The sequence below is a fragment of the Gavialis gangeticus genome, unplaced genomic scaffold (assembly GCF_001723915.1).
Source record: "Gavialis gangeticus isolate Ggan-Ray unplaced genomic scaffold, GavGan_comp1, whole genome shotgun sequence".
Lineage (NCBI taxonomy): Eukaryota > Metazoa > Chordata > Crocodylia > Gavialidae > Gavialis > Gavialis gangeticus.
The window spans coordinates 163043958-163065060 of NW_017729024.1; the positions used below are offsets into that span (position 1 = coordinate 163043958).

At 41.3% G+C, this 21103-nt stretch overlaps 1 protein-coding gene across 3 annotated transcripts in view; it reads left to right on the forward strand.

Annotated features, from left to right (window-relative positions):
* Positions 1–17188, forward strand: part of PDZD2 (PDZ domain containing 2) — a 241587-nt gene extending 224399 nt beyond the window's left edge. For all 3 annotated transcript variants that reach the window (XM_019518002.1, XM_019518003.1, XM_019518004.1), the window contains 4 exons: positions 5624–5725; positions 7781–8054; positions 10591–10725; positions 11656–17188. In XM_019518002.1, coding sequence (XP_019373547.1) covers positions 5624–5725; positions 7781–8054; positions 10591–10725; positions 11656–11822 — 678 coding nt within the window. In that variant the 3' untranslated portion in view covers positions 11823–17188. The remainder of the gene's footprint in view (positions 1–5623; positions 5726–7780; positions 8055–10590; positions 10726–11655) is intronic.
* Positions 17189–21103: the final 3915 nt, after the last annotated feature.

Here is a 21103-nt window from a genome sequence, read left to right on the forward strand (position 1 = left end):
CTCACAGACTGAATGGAAGCCTTGTGCATTTCAGCCAGGCAGACCACACACCCAGGCTTTGCTTTCCTGCTGCCCCAGCCTGGGTCCCCAGTGGCCCCAGGGCACTAGCACAGGCTCCACGTTCCTGCCCACCACCACCACACCCCTGCCATTTTCCTCCTTTACCTCCTACACACCTGCCTGCCCCTGCTGCTGCCACTTCTCATGGCCTCAGCTGCTCCCCTTGCCACTGCTGCCACTTCTTGTGGCTTCTGCTGCTCCATGCATTGCCTCCCGTGCCACTGCCACTATCTGTGCTGCTGCCACTTCCCCCAGCCCCCCCACAACTCCCCCCACTGCGCCCTGTGCCACTTACCTCCACTGTGCCCTCTCCACCTCACCGCTTCCTGTTCTGGCTTCAGCCTGGCCCAGCCAGCACCACACAGCTCCCAAATGCTGGGCAGATCCAAGCAGTTCCCCCCCTCCCTCTGTCTGATGTTAGCTGCCTTTCTACTCAGATGGAGGAAGGCGGGGAACAGCCCCAGGGTTGCGAGGCCAGAAGCCACAGAGGCTCCCAGTTGGGGGCTGAGGGCAGGGGGGATGGGGATGGTGATGGGGTGGGGTGGGGTGGAGCCAAGTGGGCCTTGCTGCTTAGCTGCTGGGTCCTGCCACTGGCTCCCTCTGGATCCTACTGCTGCTGGCTACCTGTCATCTTTCACAGGCAACCAGGGGCAGATAAAAATTCATTTTCTAAAAGTTTTAGGGGCCTCATGGGCCAGATAGAATGGCCTGGCAGGCTGAATCTGGCCCACAGGCTGTATTTTGCCTGCCTCAATATAGATATACTGGTTCATTCCCCTCTCGTGAAAGTTGTTATGATCCATAGTGAAATGGGCTGCTCTGCAAATGTAAATGGGGGAAACTGTCTCCATTTGAGGCATTCCCATAACTTTAGAAGCCTTTTAGCTCACAAGCATCTGAAGAATGACAATAACACCTTTCACCAAGTACCTGGCTCAGACCAACTTCTCAGATGAACAGGAAAATATTGATCCCATCTGTTCTAGTGAGCTCTCCTTTTCATGAAATTTCAAGGCTATGAAGATGGAGTGGCTGCTTTAAAACAACGTGAAGCATATCTGCTTGGCAGGTTTGGAACAGGCCCGTGCTGCTGTTCTCTCCCCACTCCAGTCTGTGGAGACTGGTTATTGTACTAAGGCAACCTGCTTCATTGTCCAGATGCCTAAAGAGGGCCTCTCATGTTCAGTGGTTGCCAGCACAGTAATTGTCCATATCTAGCTTGAGTACATGCCCTTCCTCTCTGAATCAAAACTGAAGCTGATATGGGTAAGTAATGACAACACTGAAGGAGCTGACATCTGGTGCACATAACTGACTGCCAGGCTGGATTTGGGTAGCTTTTGAATCTTATTTGCAAAGGTCACAGTTTTTGTATCTAAGAAGGGCTGGGAGGACAGGACCTCCCAAAGCTACTCAGTCTTATGTCTTTCCAGAGGCAGACTAGTTAAAACTTGTGAGTCCAGTCCCAAGAGCTTGGTGAGCCAGGTGGGTTTGGCAGATTTTCTAGAATTGGATTTTACTTCTGGCTAAAAGTAATTAAATGCATTTTCAAGTATTTTACATGGAATCTTAGCAGGATTATTTATTCATGCCAGTTTTTAAAATCTGAGAACTCAAATATTTATAAAATGGAATGCTTTTTGGAATATACTTTGTCTGCATAGTTTCTCCTATCCACATTTAAGTCTGGGATGGCATGTAGGCTGGAAAACTTTATGCTAGTTACATGCTGGATTTGAGTCTACAATGGGACAGTTCTTCAGAATTATACAATCACTGAAAAGTGATGAGTGTCTGTGTCAGACTGTAAGCTCCTCTGGGCAGAGGCTGTATCCTTTTTTATGTCTGCATCCTGCTTAATTTATTGCTACTATTCATGCTAGTCATGAAGAAAAATTAAATACTGAAATATTTTTTGGGAAGGTCAGTTTATTGTGACCAGTCTCAGATTTTGGAATGGTGACCCTTTGGTTACAGTTCAAAACTGAAGAGGTCTGAGACCCAATCTCTTAGTGTACTTAGTTCACTTTGATGGTATTTTTGAGAGAAGAGGGTGTTGGACCCCTAATATCAGGAGCTTGAGCCCCTGCCCGCAGCTAACCTGGGCCCCTGGCAGATGTGCAAGTGAAGGTGCAATGGGATCTGATGCTGGATCACCACAATCACACTTTCTGTGATGCCATATGTGCATCGCAGAAGGCATAATTGTGGGATTCAGCATCATATCCCATCATGCCTTATTGCTAGTGTAGTGGGAGCCCACGATCACAATTTTGGGCTCCCTGTGCACCGGCAAATATCAGGCTCTTGTGGATGGGAACCCTGTCAGCTGATCTGGGCTCCCAGCCACAGGGACCCACAATGTGTTCTTATGGCTGGGAACTGTAAGTTGATCTGGGCTTCCAGCCATGGGGGTACATGATGTGCCCCCAGAGCTGGGAACCCAATCAGCTGACAGGGATACCAGCCAATTTTTGTGTAATAACTTTGTGGTTTATTCTTTGTTTTATTATGCCATTAATTGCATTAATGTGCAGCTGGGTAACAATTTAAGGCATAATTACCTGGTTAATCACATCTTAAATATAAAGTGTTCTGGGGCTGTGGGTTAAGTTATAATTACCCACGTCTGTGGGGCCTAGTGGAGTTAGATTAACTGGTGCTTGTAAAGCATGGAAGGTGGACGATGGAAGTTGTTACAGTAATTAATACAGTTCTGTACAGTGGCCGTGCAGAGCAAACCTTAGGCAGCTTTCCATGCTTTTGTTAAAGAAAGAGTTCTACAGCTGGGCCAGTGGTCCATCGTGTATTTTGGAGAAAAAGATTAAGCTCAGGTTGCCTTGTTGAATGTACTGGGGTATTTGAACCTATGAAACCAAATAATGTTGCAGCCCCTGAGAGTTCTTTCTAGTGCAGGTTACATCAGGGTAGGAGTTTAGAAGATTAAGTTAGTGCAGAGAAATGCAAATTTTAATGGGATCTTGGTATTCTTTTGATATGGCACACTGTGCTGAAGACCAGGCTGGATTTTAGTATTAAACTCATTTATAATGATTTTATTCTTTGTTTCCTCACTTCAATGTGAACAGCCCTCTATTTACTTGAAGTCCAGCTGGCAGTGGCCCCATGAGGCTGTTCTGGAAGTGAGGATTACCATTGCCTAAGATGTCGAGTCTTGTTGCTTTCTTCCTGGGAATACCACTGCAATGAGTGCTCACTGCAGTATGAAGGCGAGCTCTTACTCTGGTTTTGTGCTCCTTAGAGATGCCCCTTTTACCAGGGAAATCCTTCAAGGCCACTAGGTTGGCACAGAACAGCTACAGTGAAGCCAAGAATGTGGCTGGTTCTATTTACAAGACAACCCTTAATGGTGTTTGATTTCCCCAAAATGTTTTCTTAGATCAGGGATTTAATTTAATTTAAAACACCTCCCCTGGGCTAGACAAGATTGAGTCCCGTGAACTATGCTAGTTAATGATAAATAGATGAAACTGTGTCAGGACCTCATTTCTAAAATGATAATATTAATTTCAGAACTGACAGTTCCTGGATATGCTTCATGTTGGATGTGATCCCAGGGAACAGGTGGGGAGGTGCTGTTATACACTACCAGTTCCTGATGAGCTACAGAAAGCTCATTAATTTTCTGGTACTGCACCAGATGATTGTGTGTTGTCCCGCTGACACTGCAAAATGTAACCTGGTTTTTGTAACAGCACCTGTTGTTTAGCCTAATGACTATTGCGTGCAAGATACCAGACTTGAGAAATGCATGGTTTGAGCCAGGGGTGCCCAACTCACTTGGATCCAGCAGGCAGGGCCAACCTCTCAGCCAGATCTAGCACACAGGGCTAAGTCATCTGGTCTGTGGTGTTCCCCACAGGCATGGCAAGATGAGCAGTTGCAGTGTTAATTGTGATGGCTCTGGAAGCTGTGGCAATTAATGCTGCCACCAAACCCCTGCTGCCAAATTTCCAGACCCATAAGAAAGCCGTGGCTGGTATTGTGTTCACTGCTGATCTAAGCCAGTAAGTTCTATGTTCCAACAGCTGCACATTATTTTATATGAATCAGTTTTGTACTGTTGTTCACTTGCTCACAAGCCAAATGCAGTCCTGATGTAAGCAAGCTACGCTCCTTTTTTTTTCACTTGAGTGCCACTTTTTTACGCTAAGGCTTAATTTAGCTCAAGGACACTGATTCCTAAGCAGTATTCTCAATGACTTGCTGGGTTGAGAAGCAGAATATTCTGCTTCAGAAGACTAGATTTTCACTTGCAAAAACACGGCTTACTACTGAAAGCTAAACTCTTTTTCTGTGCAGCCCAGACAAGTAACGGTTAGCACTTTTCACCATGTAACGAGTAGTGACTAGGGTCGTGTGTGTGCCCGACATTTTTTTTACAGTGGGCTAAATGCTTTTGCACTGCTTTAATGATGTTGGTGTTTCCATGCCTCGGCTGTGTATTGCACGTTAATTCCAGCCGCTGTAGGAAATTTGGCAGCGTAATGTGCCTTAAATGACTTGGGGTGCAGCAAACTAAAACTCCTTTGAGGAGTTTTAGTTTGCTGCCCCTACAGCTGTGGAGCAAAGCACTGGGCTCCGTGCAGCTGTGCAGCTCTGTAGAAAGCCCTGCAGGCAGCCTGGCAGCAGCCCAGGAAAGCTGGCTTCACCCAAGAAAAGCAGCAAGCCTGATCTCCCCCCAGAGCCTGCCTGCCTGCCTGAGCTGCATGGAGGCCTGGTGCTTCCCTCTGCAGCTAAGGTGCCCCCCCAGGACTGCCTGAGCTGGGTGCCTGTGGGCCGGTGCTGCCTGTTGGGGGGGACCCACTGCAGGTAAGTCAACGGGGTGTGTGCACGACATGGGGGTTTAATCAGTCCTAAATTGAAGTGGTGTTTTTTAAAACCCACTGCTTCAATTTAGGGCCCCTGTTTCATCTACAGCTGCCCTAAGTATATGTGGAGCAAGTTGTTTAATCTCAGTCAGCTTTCTTGTTAGCAGTCTTAGTGGAGAGGCTGGGGTGGAATGGACATAGATACTGATCTGCAACTGTAGGTGATCCGCTCATGTGAGGATTGGGAAACATTGTGATAATCTAGTCCAGCCTCTGGTACAGCACAGACCATATAACAAATATACGACTGCAGTAGGTGTAGTTGAACTAGAAGGTACCTGTTAGAGAAAAACTCTAGCCCCAATCTTCATTTAAAAACGTCCAGTGCTAAAGAATCCACCACCACTGTTGGTAAGTTGTTCCAATTATGGCTGCTTTTAACATTTTTTGTCTGTCTGATGTAAAGCTATCAAGCTTCAACTTCCACCTATCGGCCCTGTTCCCCAATTATCTGCTAGATTAAAGTGACCTTTGTTAGAGTCAGCTGAGAGCATTTATAATACTACCCATGCTGTACAAATAAAAAGAGAACCTCTGTTCAACTCCTTGCACAAGAATTACATTATTTTGGTGAAAACTGCAACTCTTGAGCTTGAAGTAGTTTGCAAATCTGGTCTTTCTTCAGGACTGTAGTATTGACTGCTGGTGGCTGTTTTCTATTCTTTTGTTAGAACAAAGAAGACGCTTACTTTGTAGTCCTGAGTAAAGAAGAAGGAGCTGGCCTGGGGTTTAGTGTCGCTGGTGGAATAGATCTGGAACAGAAATCAGTCGTAGTAAGTGATGACTACAAGTCATTTTTAGCAGAAGCTGACTTAAAGGCAGGCTGGAAATTAAATCAAGTGCTCATTCAAGACTTATTGCAAATCAGTCTGAGTCATAAAATAATGTCTTTGAGAGAAGGCTGCTTGTCATCTGCTACTGCAATCAGTGCTCAGATCAGAACAATAAGCTGAGGTAATACTTTTGTTCCTGGAAATGGATGCCAGTTATTTTCAAACTAGCCTAAAAAGTGTAACTCAATTATCATCCTGTTGAATCCAGGAAAGTCCATAGGATATCAGTAAAATCTCACATGCCTGCACTGGACGCATCCTGGTGTAGGTGGATTTTAGTTCTTATCTTTGAAAATGTGTTCTTTGTTTGTGCTTTGTGAACCCAGGGAAGGCCACATCACACTTCAGTAAATATTCTGGATTCTTTTGGAGTTGTTTCCATTATTGAAAACTAATAATTTTGTATTTATAAGGTTTGTTAAGCAGGAGGCAGTCTAAACAGTCTAAGTACCCTTAAGTAACACCAGGCAAAAAAATAATGATGCCAAACAACTGAACTACTTTGCAAAAGTAGAAGCATTAAGACAGAGGAAATGTAAGAGAACCCATGCAACATGGCCTCCAACGTGGTTGAAGAGTTTCAATCTGACACTTAAAAAGGGTAGAACCATTTGGTTCTGAGATTAGGAAGATGGTGTTCCTTAGTCTTTGGGGCTGAAGCAATGCTTATAGGAAGGTTCTGGTTCCTGCTTCCAGGACTGTTTCTATATTTTACATGAAACAGCCATTGGATTTAAATTCAAAATGAGACCCTGGGAGCAGGATGGAAAATCAGGACCTCTCTGTCCTAGTTGAGTCTTCTAGTCACAGGTCTGCCCCTTCATGCTCCCTCTATTTTTTTCTGCATAGGAGAGCAGCCTCCCTATCCCTAGTCAAGTAGTTAGGGCTTTCTCCTGAAAGATGGGAGATGAATCTCCTTAGACAGATGACAGTATGAAACTTAAACTTTCCACTCCCTAAGCGGGTGCTTTTTACCCTTTGCTATTACAAAATGAGTGAGTAGCATCAGCATATCCTGCTCCTTTGGCTGTGCTGTAAAATAAGGCCATGACTGCTACTGCATTTTGTAGAGTGCCTCATTATACAGAGTCCTAGGTGTGTGCGGAGCAGGCTAAATTGGGCCCCTCAGATGATTTAGCTGCTGCTCTGCCCATTTCTGGATCCAGTTGGGTTTAGCAGTAAGTTAGGCACTGAGCTGTCTACACTGAAACAATTATAATTATGCCTAGAAACAGAACTCTAGGTGTCTTGGGACCTCTTAAGGTACAAAAATGATGTATGTAGTGTTTAGGCACCTCTGGGATTAAGCAGCAATTAGGTTGGACTTTTCTGGATCACAGTTTTAGACTTGGGCACTTAAATTCTGCTTTAGGAACTTAAATCCTTTACAAGATCTAGGCCTTAGCTCCTAGCTGGGAGTGCCTCCTTTAACTGCTTCTGAATTCTATCCAGAAATTTAATCCTGGAATTATTGTGGCTTGGCAGAGCCTCTTCCTGGGTGAATCAAGGCTTTGAAGAACTCTCCAGCAGATCTCTTGCATACTTCATTGTAGGTACTAGAGAAAAAGCCTTTGTCTACATTGTAAAGCTCTGCTGACAGTGTTTTGTTGGCTGACATGCCATACCCCTGCTGATGAAATACCTGCTGTGGGTGCAACTCTGCTAGTAGTAGATGGCTTCTGCCAGCAGAACTGGTCACTTGGAAACACCTACAGAACTACCAGGTGGCCACGGAGCAATGATTGTACGGATTGCAGTGCAGACTTAGGTCCATCTAAGCCCCATTTTAGACACCTACATCCTTTTCAGGATATGTCCAATAGTACTAAGCATGGTGTTTGGGACTGCTTACAAGAAGTGTTGTGCTTGATGGTGTTTGGTATCAGGCTCATAAACTAAGCCTTTTGAGGGTCAGGCCTCCATTTTGAGCAGTTCTGAAAAGTACCATGCATATTCGTAATGCCATATCAGTACTAAATAGAACCTTTCTTGTAGGTCCACAGAGTGTTTTCAAAGGGTGTGGCATCTGAAGAAGGGACCATTCATCGAGGAGATCTCGTTTTGTCAATCAATGGCATGTGTCTTATGGATTCACTTCATGGAGATGTTCTGAATGCTCTCCATCAGGCCAGACTGCACAAATATGCAGTCATTGTCATCAAGAAAGAAAAAGACAGAGGAAAGGATTCTTCCAGACTTGAAATAACTGCTCCTGGCAGAAAATGCTTTGGGCCTGGAAAGGATGTTACCCTGGATATAGGAGGAACAGGTACACTTTTACTCCAAGAACAGTTGGCATGAATACACTACAGAGCAGAACCAGGGGAAAAAATGTGTTTCAGATTATAAATGTCCGTGTGATCAGATCAAAGAGAGCAAATAACATGTACTTCAAGATTTATTTGTACTTTTTGGAAGCCAAGTGTAATATTAGAAACTGTCATAAATAGATAGACCCTTAGATGAACACTCAGGCTCTTATCCAGTTCCCATTGAAGTCAGTGTCTGTCTTTCCACTTATTCTTCCAATGTAGGATTAAATGTAGATTACATATTTAAATGCCTTTAAAATGACAACAGTAGCTGCTGCAAGAAAAAACAAACCACAAATCTCCTTGTTATTCATAAGAAGTGAAATTAATCTATAGAATGGCAGGATTTATTTTTTAAGATGTTTTTATTAAACATAGCAGATAGATATTTTGATATTACAATAAACAGAAAAAATCTCATTCAAACCCAAATCTGTATTCTGGGAGGAGACCTGCAAAAAGTTAGATTTGTATCGTGTATCAGTGGTGTCATGAACAGGTTTCAGTTTGGGCGCATAGCCTTGTTTTGTAGCTGAGGCCTGTCGGGTGTTAGAACTCAGACCTTTTATCATTCAAAGTTTGCTGTGGCTGACTATTTGCTAATGCTTCATGCATGTGGCATTTGTTCCTGGCTTGGAATGCCACCGTTAAGCATCCTGGAGAGGAATCAGTTGGCAATGCTGGATAACTCCCAGTAACCGGAGATTTAATAGTATGCTTCTGTAGGGGTGTGTCCGATCTGCAACAGGGAGTTTCCTGATGCTTATATGAAGTGGAGCACCAAGAAATTGAGACACACGATAGTCCATGACCACTCTTGTAAATGATCAGCTCCATCTTTTAGTGGAGAGTGATTCTTTTTGTTATTGTTATTTTTATTGTCTGGTACTTTCAACTTAAATAATAATAGAATATCCAGAGACATCGCTAGAAGAGATAGGAAGCATTTTTAATATAAGTGGACCAGATACTCAGCCATGTAAATTAGTGTTACTCTGTTATCTCCAATAGAACCTGCACATTTTACATAGGCAGAAGAACTGGCCCCAAAACAAGTTTTTATTGTTAGGTTGAGGTGACCAATCTTCAGAGTATTTGGAGTATATAATCTTTGGAGTATTAGATACTTTGGAATTGTAGTATGCAGCCTATAGCTTCCTTCATTTTGATATAGATGTATTGCCACTAGAGACAAAGACACCAGGATGCACAATATCAACTGGATTAGAATAGCCTTATAAAATTGTTATTTTGTAGTCACAAAGATGTAAAGAACTTCAGTGCAGATAGTCTTGACTTTCTACTCTAAAAATCACTCCTTCCACTTATATTAAAAGGTTCACAGCCCCTTTGGTGCAACCACTAGGAGGCAGCATCATCTCATGTTGTGTTCATTAAGGGGCAGTATAGACATATGGTAGCCTGTACATTTACACATGCTGTTTTCCAATAGGCAAAGCTTACCCTCAGGTAGCAATTTATAATTGATAGCAATTTAATTCAAGAGGTAATACTGATTCATAGCAATTCCATTGGTGTTCAAACTGTACCATCCCCTGGAAAAGAATATAACACTCTTTTGCAAAAACACAGGTCCATTGGTACAAGGTGTAGTTATCAGTAGACATAGCAGTGCACCACCTTTATAACCCCTGTGCTTCAGCCACTACAGGGCAACACACATCTTCTGGCAGAGATTTGACAATTCTAGTAGTTAGTGAGCAGAAAAACATATTTATCCTAGTTGGTAAACCCTACCTTAATGGAGATGGTAGTTGTTTAAATTAAATAGCCTGGTGATTTAGAAAGCTGTCATGCAAATCATAAACAAAGGGGTATCCAGCCAACAACCGTAAAATGTTTTGCAGCTCATTGTTTTTGTAATTTTTAAATACATCTTTTAAAAAAAATAATGTTTGTAATTTTTTAATAAAATACTGTTGGCCACATTTTCAATACTCCTCTTAAAAGTCACCTGCTGGGGGTTTATCTGGACGGTGGTGCCTGCATGTCCCAGCCAGAACGGCTCAAGTGTGCCCTACCCAGCCGCACTTGCAGGCATGTCCCCAGCCCCGAAATTCCCTGGCAAGGGGGCATCACTTTGATCCCATTTGGTGAGCTTGAGAGAGGCCAAGGGGTAAGAGAGTAGCACCCTTATTGGTTTATTTCTATTTGGATTGTGTCTGACCACGTGTACACAGGCCTTTCCTGTGTGGGAGATGACATCACCACAGTATAGGAAGGCCCTAAAATATCTGGGCATATCTTTAAGAACTTGCCAAATCAAAAGTTCTCTATGCACAGGGTGAGTAATTGTACATTGCAAATGTTGAACTGCATGTGCCAACCATAGAAGTGTACATATGGTTTTAAGAAAAATGGGTTAAAGCTGGTCATAGTTGGAGTGGAAACTAAACAGTTAATCGTTTTGTCACCAGAGCAAAATTGTGATTTGAAGGTGAATAATGAAACGTTGTGTATATTCTGTTGCAGGCCTAAATATGGATATAAATGATGTTGTGTGTATTGAATTATTGAAAACCTCTGCTGGCTTGGGATTCAGCCTTGATGGTGGAAAAGCTTCAGTTTCTGGAGACAGACCTTTGCTTGTAAAAAGAATATTTAAAGGTACTAGAAACTAATTGGAACATGGCCATGATCTCATTCTTTTTCTCACTATCTCATGTATAGAATCATGAATTCAGTGCTCATGAAAGTAAATTATTTTTACATTAATTCAATAAGTCTCAATAACTGAAGGCCTGATCCTTCAAAAGGTGAAAGAGTCAAAATGTTGCTAGCCTGTGTTCCTATTTGGTCTAGCAATGCGTGTGTGTGTGAGATATAATACTTTAGTTTTGAAATTAAAAGTGGTATTATACCCAAAGCCATTGATTTTACACAGTATGTGTTTATCTGGAGCCACTCATATTGTGGTCATTAATTAGAGTTTGTGCTGTGTATCTTGATAGAGGATGGTTGCAGATGAATTGCCATTAGAGAAAATACACTTTTGTCAATACCATCTAATTTCTAACTGTACAGGAAGCTTGTTCTTTAACTGCTTCCATCTCAGCTGCTAGGCGTCTGGTCTTTGCTGAAGAACTTGCTTTGTCCCTTGTTATTACCAACAATTAAAGGGTAAATTGAGAAGAGGTTAACATGCTATTTGAAACTTGGGCCATTTTTTCTTTACGATATATTTCATTTTTTCTGGAAATAAGTATTGCAGTCTGTATGAGCAGGCACATTATATATTATATAATAGTAGAGCCAGTGTACAGCATCTTTTATTCTTCTATAATGCTCATTTTAATCTCAGCAGCTTGATTTCACACAAGATTTATTTAACGGTTGGAGTTTAACATGGGAGTTATAATAATACTGTACCTTTCCATTATTGAATGCACCCTACTGGGATAAATTGTAAGTATTCAGAATAATGACGTAGTGGTTAAATAGCTGTTGTTCAAAGACTCATTCTTTCTCACTGATCATAGTGGGAAGCAACCCCTGCTGCCTCTTTTATATTGACAGTTTATTCCTTTATGCCCATAGGTGGTGCTGCAGAGCAAGCTGGAAAAATAGAAGCTGGAGATGAAATTCTTGCCATTAGTGGAAAGTCATTACTTGGTCTCATGCACTATGATGCCTGGAATATCATTAAATCTGTCCCAGAGGGACCTGTTCAGTTGCTTATCAAGAAGCCTAGAACTTCAGTATGACAGAAGCACTATCAAGAAACCCACCTCTTTAAGGCAAAATAGTCACCTGAACGAGCCCTTTCCAAACATGCTACCAGCTGTCCTTACATTTTGAAGCTGTGTAGAAGTGGCTTAATGCACTCCAGTGGAATGCTTAAAGCATCAGAAAAGCAGTATGCAAACATGCAGGGTATTAAAAATATTTATCAAGGATGTAAGAAGCCAGTCTCCAGGAGGATCTTTGTGTCGGGCAGCAATTCAACAGACATTCAGAATCGTAAAGCAGATTTTGATTAATATTGTGCCTGTTCCTGACATACTTAGTGTTTGCAGATTTGGGGCATAACTCATTTGTTGCTATCCTGTTAACAAGGATGGGCATATATAGACTGTATATCACTTAGCTATAATTTGACTTTAATACACTTACTTGGGGTCCAGTCTTTATTTGTTAATATAAGAGAATGTCTGGAACAATCTCACTTTATTCTTCTAAATACAGTTTTGCTAAAAATGCATGATGAGAGAGATATAATTTTGCACAACTTTGTAAATCTAAAACAGAATCATTTTATCACAAACCTCAAAATCATTGAAAAAAATATGAACTCACCACAGTTAAATGAGCCCTCAGTGGCGTATTGTTATACTGGAAGATCAGACGTATTAAGGCAATAGAACTCTGTGTGCAGACACTTGTTTCAGGAAAGAAAGTCTGTCCCAGTTGGCTGGTGATCTATCTGGGATCAAGGGGATGACAGCAGTTCAGGTTTACAGCTTTAATTAAGACAAGTATAAAAATTGCAATCAGTATTTCAGACTTGGGTTCCTTAAATTAGGCATTTAAATAAAAGTGGGTTGAATTTTTAGGTGCTTAGTACTCACTGACTTCACTGAGTGCTAAACATCTTTGTAAATCGAGCCGCTTTTGTTTAGTTACCCAAAAAAGGACTATGGTTGCCTTACTTTAAACACTCAAGTCTGAAGATTTAAACACTTAAATCTGAACTGGCTGTACTGGTGACTTTTTTAATCATTCTTTTTTTCCCCTCAAATATTTATTTTTTGATTATTTGTGTGTGTGTGTGTGTGTGTGTGTGTGTGTAAGATAAATATGGTTTAGACTGAGTGAGGAATGGGCCGACTGATGAGGATTTTGATTTGTGGAATTGTAACTTTATATGTATAGAACATAACTCCTTAGATAAAATATTGTAGACACAATAATACAGAAATGGCTGCAGTGTCACATGCACTTATCTTAAATTCCTCACCGTTCAAAGCATGCACCCCTAGCAGGCCATTTTGCTGTGTGTTATTTATACCGTGCTGTTTTAAGGGAAGAACATGTACAATATAAGAGATTAGAACAGACAATTTATTTCCCCAAGTTTGGGATGACTGAACAACCCATACCAGTGACAAAACAAAAATGGGGTGCCATCCTTAACAGTGAGAAACAAGTTGTTTGTTCCACTGTCCACAGGAGCTTGTATTCGGACAAAAGATTGGCCTGAAACCTAAGGTCTTACCAACCTTAACTGAAGAGGCATTCAAAATCCAAACTGGGAGCCAATTCAACACCTTGCAAATGGTCCTTTTATTGATGAAGGGCCAGGGTCATGGGTAGGTGATATATTTAAAAACTCAGGAGGTGCATTTTGCAGTGGGAGCTGAGCCCTAGATTATACCATAACCCAATTTATTTCTGTTTATTCCAGCAGGTTCTAGTCAGTACTTGTAAATGAGTGAAGCATTTTGGTTCAGTTTGTTTTCCTCACAAGTTGGGTAGGACATAACTAGTGACATGGGGAAGTAGATACTGTTCTGGGTGGCATCCAAAGATTAGGTGAGCAGAAAAGTTGCACAGAATAGAAATAAATATATCTTTGATTTTTTTCCCAGTCCCTTGAATGTGTGCATATGTGTATCCAAGGAGAGAGGTCTTTATGGTTTGGGGGAAAAAAGTGCTGGACTTAACTTTACAGCTGTTTTGCCTACAGAAGCCAGAGGAGGTCTGTGTGAAGTGGCTGCAGAGTTGGATCTGCTATGGCTACAAACAGATGTTGAATTTATCCTGAGATAAACCATTTTATCCTGGGAAAAGTGCAGGTGTTTAGGTGTTCATTGTCCCATGACAAATCCCAAAAAGGTTTATGAGATAAGAAGTACTAACAATGTATCTAGGAGCACTGTAAAGTATGCCTATACGTTGCATCATTCCCAGATTGCATCCTTGAATTAGTAGCAAAAAAGTGTATTCAGTCCCTCACTAAACGCAGATTAGAAGTGTGATGTGTGGACATGCCAATTCTGGGATGTTTCTGTTCCAGGACAAATACAGGCACAACTTGTCCAGGGACAAATGCGCAAAGTTTGTTCCTAGTCTACTCTGGAAGGGATTCTGGAAGGACAGCCCCCTTCTCTTGCATGGCGTTCAGTCATCGTCTGTGGGGTCTGCACGGTTACAGATTTCCAGCCACATGGAACTCATTGTGGTCTCAGGGCCTAAATTGGGAGGAAATTTTTTGTTTAATTTATATTTAAAACTGAGAGAGAATAGTTGGTGATAACAATTAAACTGTGAGGCCTTCTTCAGGAATAATCTAACCTAAGATCGTGATAAATAAATAATATGTATTATAAATACCTGAATATGCATGTTAAGTTTAATACAGTATAGTGAATACATACCGATATATATACAGTGCAGTACTGACATTTTTCTAGTTTAAAATACTAAACCACACTTAATGTGTTGAGAAGCAACATTTTGTTCCAATTCACCATTTAAGATTTACTAAATTCCAGACCAGGTAGTATACAGATCCCCCACTCCTAAATAAGTGTGAACACAAATAGGATGAGCTTTTAAATCTTGTGCATTAAACTTAAAGACTTTGAAGTGTGTCTTGAAAATGATACATGGTAAATAATAGAATTTTTCAGACGCTTATTTGCTGGTACTATTCATTGTGAGTTGTTTTGGAAAACTTTTATTTTCACTAAATTAATACCATACAGTTGCTTATTTCATAGGCACTTAAAGATATATGTGGCGGGCAAATATTAATAGCAAAAGTAAGTGGGAATTTCTGTGTTTGTGATAGAATACTGAATATAATTTGAAGGAACGATGAAATTTTAATATTTAAATATATGATGGCCCATTAACATGTTCTAGATAGATACCGACCTCTAGTGATGTGTATTTTTTCTTTTGATGTAGTAATTACTTTTTAACCCTGACTTATTAGATTATGTGATCATTTTTCTTGCCAAAAATGTGATTTCTTAGGTAATAGGAAATGGAAGATCTCACTGATGATATTACCAGAGCTGAAATTATTCCAATAAAATTTCTGGGCAAACGTATTGAAGTAATATTCCCCATGAATTCCTATGTCCCATAATATGAAATTTGCTTTGGTAAGGCAAGAGTGAAGAAAACTGTCAGATATAATGAACTTCTGCACAGCAGCTGGTAAAAATAAAGTCCTGCAATTGTCTGAATGTAGAATAAGAATATATGAATGGTTTTATGTTGGAAAACATGGAATTATAAGGTATTTAAGCGTTTCAAAGAAAACGGACAGAACAGGTAACAGGCAGGCACTACAGCATATAGGGCTCTACTCAATTCACAGTTTTTGTGGAAACTGTGAAAAAGGTGGTTTCTGCCATCATCCTGAAAACTGGCATCCTCCCTCTGCTGCTGATTGACCAAAAGGGCTGCCTTGTGTGTGGCCCCGCCCCCCTCTGCCACTCAGCAGCAAGGGGTGGGTCTGCATAAAGGGCAGGCTTCTCAGCCAGTCAATAACGAGGGGCAGGGCCACCAGGGCCCCTCCACCAGTCGCCACAAGGGGTCTCCCTGCAAAAAGACTGCAAAAATGGTGCTGGGTGCTGGGAGTGGTCTGCAATTTTTACTTCTCCTTCATGTCCTTTAAGTAGATCCCTACCTATGACAAGTCTCTAAGAGCAGGTGACTTGACTGTACTTTTCTTTTTCAAAGTCTGTTTTTTTTTCTGTATTCAGCTAGAAACTATGTTACTCATTTAGGAACCTGGTGATGCTAAAAGGAACCATGAAGATTCCTTGAGTAGCTTTGCTGTCATAGCCACAGCCACAGCCTAGCTATTCTATTTATCCATGAAGTAGGAAAGGATTTTGAAGAGCCCTAGATTCTCTGGGCCACCTTCTGGTTTCAGACTGGTATTAATTCAGGATATCTCTTTTGAAAGCAGGAGAGGTTTTCACCAATGGGGAGCTAGTGTGAGAGCAGAATTGGCCGCAACGTGTGTGTCCGTCCAGCTGTAAGATAAAGAATGGGACCACAGGATTCAAGAATGTCTGTATGATCAAGGAACCAAGCCCCTCCCCTGCAGCTGAGCACTAACGAGTGAGGAAAGATTCAGAATGCTCCCAAGGCCTCACTCTCATGGATAAGCCTGGTTTTTACCTTGATCTTGGCTAATTGAAAGCCTGTCCCCAAGCTGCTGCTTCTGTATACAGGTAATAGTCACCCCAGAGTTACTTAAGCCCTAATGCAGGGCATAGAGCTCCACCTAAGAAGGTAAGTGTGTTAAGAATCAGGATGCCCAGTCCCAAACAGCTCTTCATCATGGACAATGAAGAGAGGGAGGCTGGTGTTCAGAACAGGCCAGCTTTTCTTCTGGATAAAACCTAACATCTGTTACCTTCTAGGCCCCAAGCAGCTCAGGAAGGTGAACATGCTGGATTTTGATTTGGCCTGGGCTCTGGGCATTATAATAGCCTGAAGTCCTTATGCATGAAACGTTCCCATTAGAGGCAGTGGGGATTGCACCTGTATTAAAGACTGCAGGATCGGGCTTAAATTTAGGAAGAGCCAATATATTTGGTTATTTTCATCCTAAAATGTCCTTTCGAGGGCTATTAAGTATTAAGATAATTTTGAGTGATTGGGGTTTCTAACATTATTCAATTAGAGTTAGCCCTCTTAAGTGACAGCTGTTTCTTTTTAAATTCCTGATGAATTATTCACAGCCAGGTTTTGGACTGTTTACCTGTTCATGCATTTTAGGATATGTAAATGTACACATGAAAATATTGATGGGAATTAGACTAGATCAGGTGACAATTTGGAATCCCACTTTAGTTACGTTTTGTATGTTAAGCTGATATGTTATTGTATGATATTGTATATGTACACTTTTATTTATATAAATATAACTTCTTTTATTGAAAAACCTTCAAAATGCCTTGTATATTATAAAAAAGTGAGTGCAATAATATGGACTAGACTGTACATTTGCCAAAGTTACTTTGTCTCTGTTATGTAAATCTGTATCCCCATAAACTTTGTCTTTCAGTGGTTTTGAAAAATAAATGGTATACTTTGTACCTCTCTCTAGACTTCCATTTCCACATCATTTCACCATTTGAACCTTTAGAAGCATTCATGGAGGTAAGTTGTTTTTTTTTTTTTTCCCTGAAAAGCACAACCAAAACTCATGACATCTAAAAACGTCGAAGTATATATCTGAGCTAAAAACAGGCTTAGAGTTCTCATCAGTGGGAGTCAGATTGCCAGCTAGTTGCTATATAAATGTTACATTATAAAGGGCTCCTTACAGCATCTATCTGGAATATAAGATGGAGTTTTTAAGCATTTCTGCACAGAAAATGCAAATATGTAAGTAAAACCCAAGTTTCACTAATAACTGATGCTTCTCTGGAATTTTGCACTAGTGATCTATTCTGAATTTTCCAACCTGCTTAAAAAATAGAAAAGTTCCTAGACTCTGTGATAGACTGTATATCTAATGCAGTGTGCTTCCTATGCATGGAAGCTTGATGTAATAGCATCCAATCATATATTACAGATCATTCCACAAATAAAAAGACTTGTTCCATACTGGTAAACAAATTCTGAGTCTGCTAAAGTCAATAGGACCTGGACCCTAAAATGTTAATCATATAAAACTCATTTTGTCAATCATTAGTCTCTTCTCTGTCCTTTGAGAGTCTGCCCATGGTTGGTGAGACAGCTTGCTATTGGGAACTGGCTTTCTGTACTTCACTTCATTAATTTCTTCATTTACTAAATCATCCTGTAAAACACATGATTCTTCATCAGCCAAGCCTTTTCATTTCTTCTTCCTCTTTTTGGATTCACGAGTAGGCATTTTTATTCAGTTACCGTAAGTTTTTTTTAAAGCAGTGCTTTCCTGTAACTAGGAAGAACTAGTCCTAAGCCCCGGTACCTTTTCTAAAGCCAAGTTGAATTTTACATAGAAAACTTGCATTGAGCAATTTTGTTGCCAATGGAGCATGCAGCCTCCCCATCCCAAATGGCAGCACTCCTTGGAGCACTGAAAACTTGCAAGCAAATTTGTTAATGAATTTAGGGATAAAAAAGTAATTAAACCATGGCAGTGTTAGAGCAATGTTGTAGCTGCAGTGGTCTAGGTATTATGTGAGGAGCAAGGATTTCTTTGGGTGGTATCTTTTATTGACCTGAAGAAGAATGTCTTGCATTTGAAAGCTTGTCTAACTCTATCCCAACTATGCAGTTGGTACAATAAAGGATATCATTGACAGAAGTCCTAAAGCTAGTTCTCTGCATCGTGTCCTTTTCAATCCCATGAATGATCTTAAAGGAATTTCACAGTTTGCATAACATAGTTTGGCTACTCAGACTTCACTGTGGTATATTTGGAGAAGATTCATTGATGTGTGTGATTTAGCCTTCACTTTCTTGTAATTTCTTTTGTGTTTGGGAATTTATATTACATTATTATTATGAAGCATTTGGGACCTGTTCTTGTTGAAGTCAGTTGGGAGAACTCCAGTTCATCCATTGGAACTATAGTATGCAGAATACTTGTGGGGGTAATGGAAGAAGCTATGCAAAATAAAGTTATGTCACTTCTGACAATTCATAAGCTGAAAAACACTAATACCTACAAAATGGAAATGGAGAGCATCTTGACACAAGAGAAATACTTTGTTTATCCTTTTAACCTATTCATTTGAAGAAATGCATTCACAAACATCAGTTCTTCTATGTCTAGAATATATTCCAGAAAGTTACAAGATGTTCTTGGGAAACTATTTATCCAGGAATGTCAGCTTTCTGGTTGTAGTGTTTCAACCCATCCTTGGAAAATCTGGTACCGTGTGGTCTCTAAAAAAGTGAGAGTGAAATAATTTTTCATTCATGGAAGGCAGAAACGGATGTATCCAGAGGGTTGCATTCACTCTCTACCAGTTTGATGACAACGTGATACAAAAGGAGTGATGTCCCAGACAAGACATTACAAAAATATGGGCTGCGGTCGGCTCCCCAAAGAACAACTTCGAAAATGAAGTCTCCACCCTAGGAATGTTCCAAATCCAGAGCTGGATCTGAATTTTACAGTATCAGGCCATCTCTGCTAAAAAGTGGCCTCACTATATGATCTCCTGAATCTTAAGGACTTCACACCATTTTCCAAGCAACATGTGTTCTGCAAACAGCTTGGCAGGTAGGACATCCCCTATGTGCAGCTCTGGTGCACAGATGGTGTTTTTTGGACCTACTTGTTCTCCAACACCTATGATAGAAGAGGAGGTGCTCAGTTGTTTCACAAAACGAGTTGCCATTTGCTGCCAATCCGTTCCATATCACTGCTTGCCCCCCCCGCTGTGTCACTCATGGGGCATATTAAAGGTGTAAGTATGTAATCTGGTAATTTTTCCAGATTGTTGGACTGATTCTGATGCCTTTGATACAAGTTGAACTTCACTGATCTCATTGGCATTGTCTTTGATTTGTACCAGTGCATTTGGTGGCAGAATCAGGCCCTGAGAGGTGAAATCTTTGAAGCTTGCTGTGCTGAGCTAGGTTCTTTATTCACATCTAATGGCACCAACGGGGCTGTGATCTGAGTACAGTGATTTAAGTGAGTAGTTGTTCTTCTCAAAGATGGCTCCAATTCAAAGATTTCCAAAGTGTCCCTAGATACTATAAGCAGCCTTCCCCACAGAGGAGCAGGGTGCCTTGTATTCACACGCCTCTTAGTCTTACTCAACTGCACCAGCCTCACCATAGTTGAGTCTGCTCAGTAGGCATCTTAGCTCACTGGTGAGTGTATCCCGAGGCTGGTGTAATGGCCTCCCATGAGGCCAACCCTACTAACTGGTTGGAGGGAGAGGAGCCATGCTCTCTGGGAGTCTCCCGAGTCAAGGGTTTCAGGGGCTTTTAGGAGACCAACTGTACCTGGTCATTCGATGAGGTTGTGGTGTATGAGGCAGCCCAGGCACAATGTGACAGTTAAAAGGGAGAAGTGGTTTTAGCATGTGAGGGCAGAGACTCAAGTTCCGTCATACAGCACCCTCTGAGCCACCTGTTTGGTTTCTCCAGCGCTGTTTGCTTTTTATGCTATGATCTATGACTGTGAAATTTTCTTCTGCCAGCATTGGAGCGAATTGCTTTCTGCACCATAACAGTGACTGGCCCGTTTACTGCATCATTGCAAGTCCTATAGATTCAGGAGTCTAATATTTGTGAAGGAAAGCAGTGCATTCCTGGTGGTATCTGCAGAAAGTGAGATTTAGGGCAGAGGGGAGAGAAATTTTGTGCGTTAGGATTGTGAAGAATGGAGCCTAAAACATTCTAAAACGATACATCGATTGGCCGCCTCTCGTGTTTGATGTGGGTTGGTATGTTAATTTTAATTGTATAGGAAAATTAGGCCATCTGTTATGAACTGACAGCTAAAAAGGGGCAGCAGCTGCTAGCTGGTCTAAGACTCTGCCCATCGGGGTATTTCTACCATTGATGGATAAAGGTTTCTTCTGACAACTGTGTTCTTCTCTGATATGCAAAATGCTGTTGTGGAAGAGACTGCAGTGGGAAGCATTTGAGTAGTGAGAGAGGCAAAAATTGTGACAATCCTGCCTGCTCCTATACAACAGCTCTCCAGCCTGGTTCCTCAGAGCAGCATTGGCTGGACTTGTATCTTCAGTACTACAAAGTGTTTTGGGGCTGTATTTCCCCCCTTAAACTATACTTTCCACCCAATTTCACTTGGCACAAGAGAAAAACCATGGAAGACAGGCCAGTGCATGTACAAAGACATGACAGCACCACAGAAGCTGCTGCGCTGAGACCATTTACTTTCATTTTCTTAAGTGCTTCTGGCAAGTGGCACGTGAGCAGGAAAAAGTCCCTAGCGCTCTGCCTTTTCCAGTAGAATGACTCTGCATTTCAGCATCAGATCACAAGATGCCAGGGCTGGTGCCTCAGCTTCTGTGTTGGTTTCTGTTTTTGGGGGCTT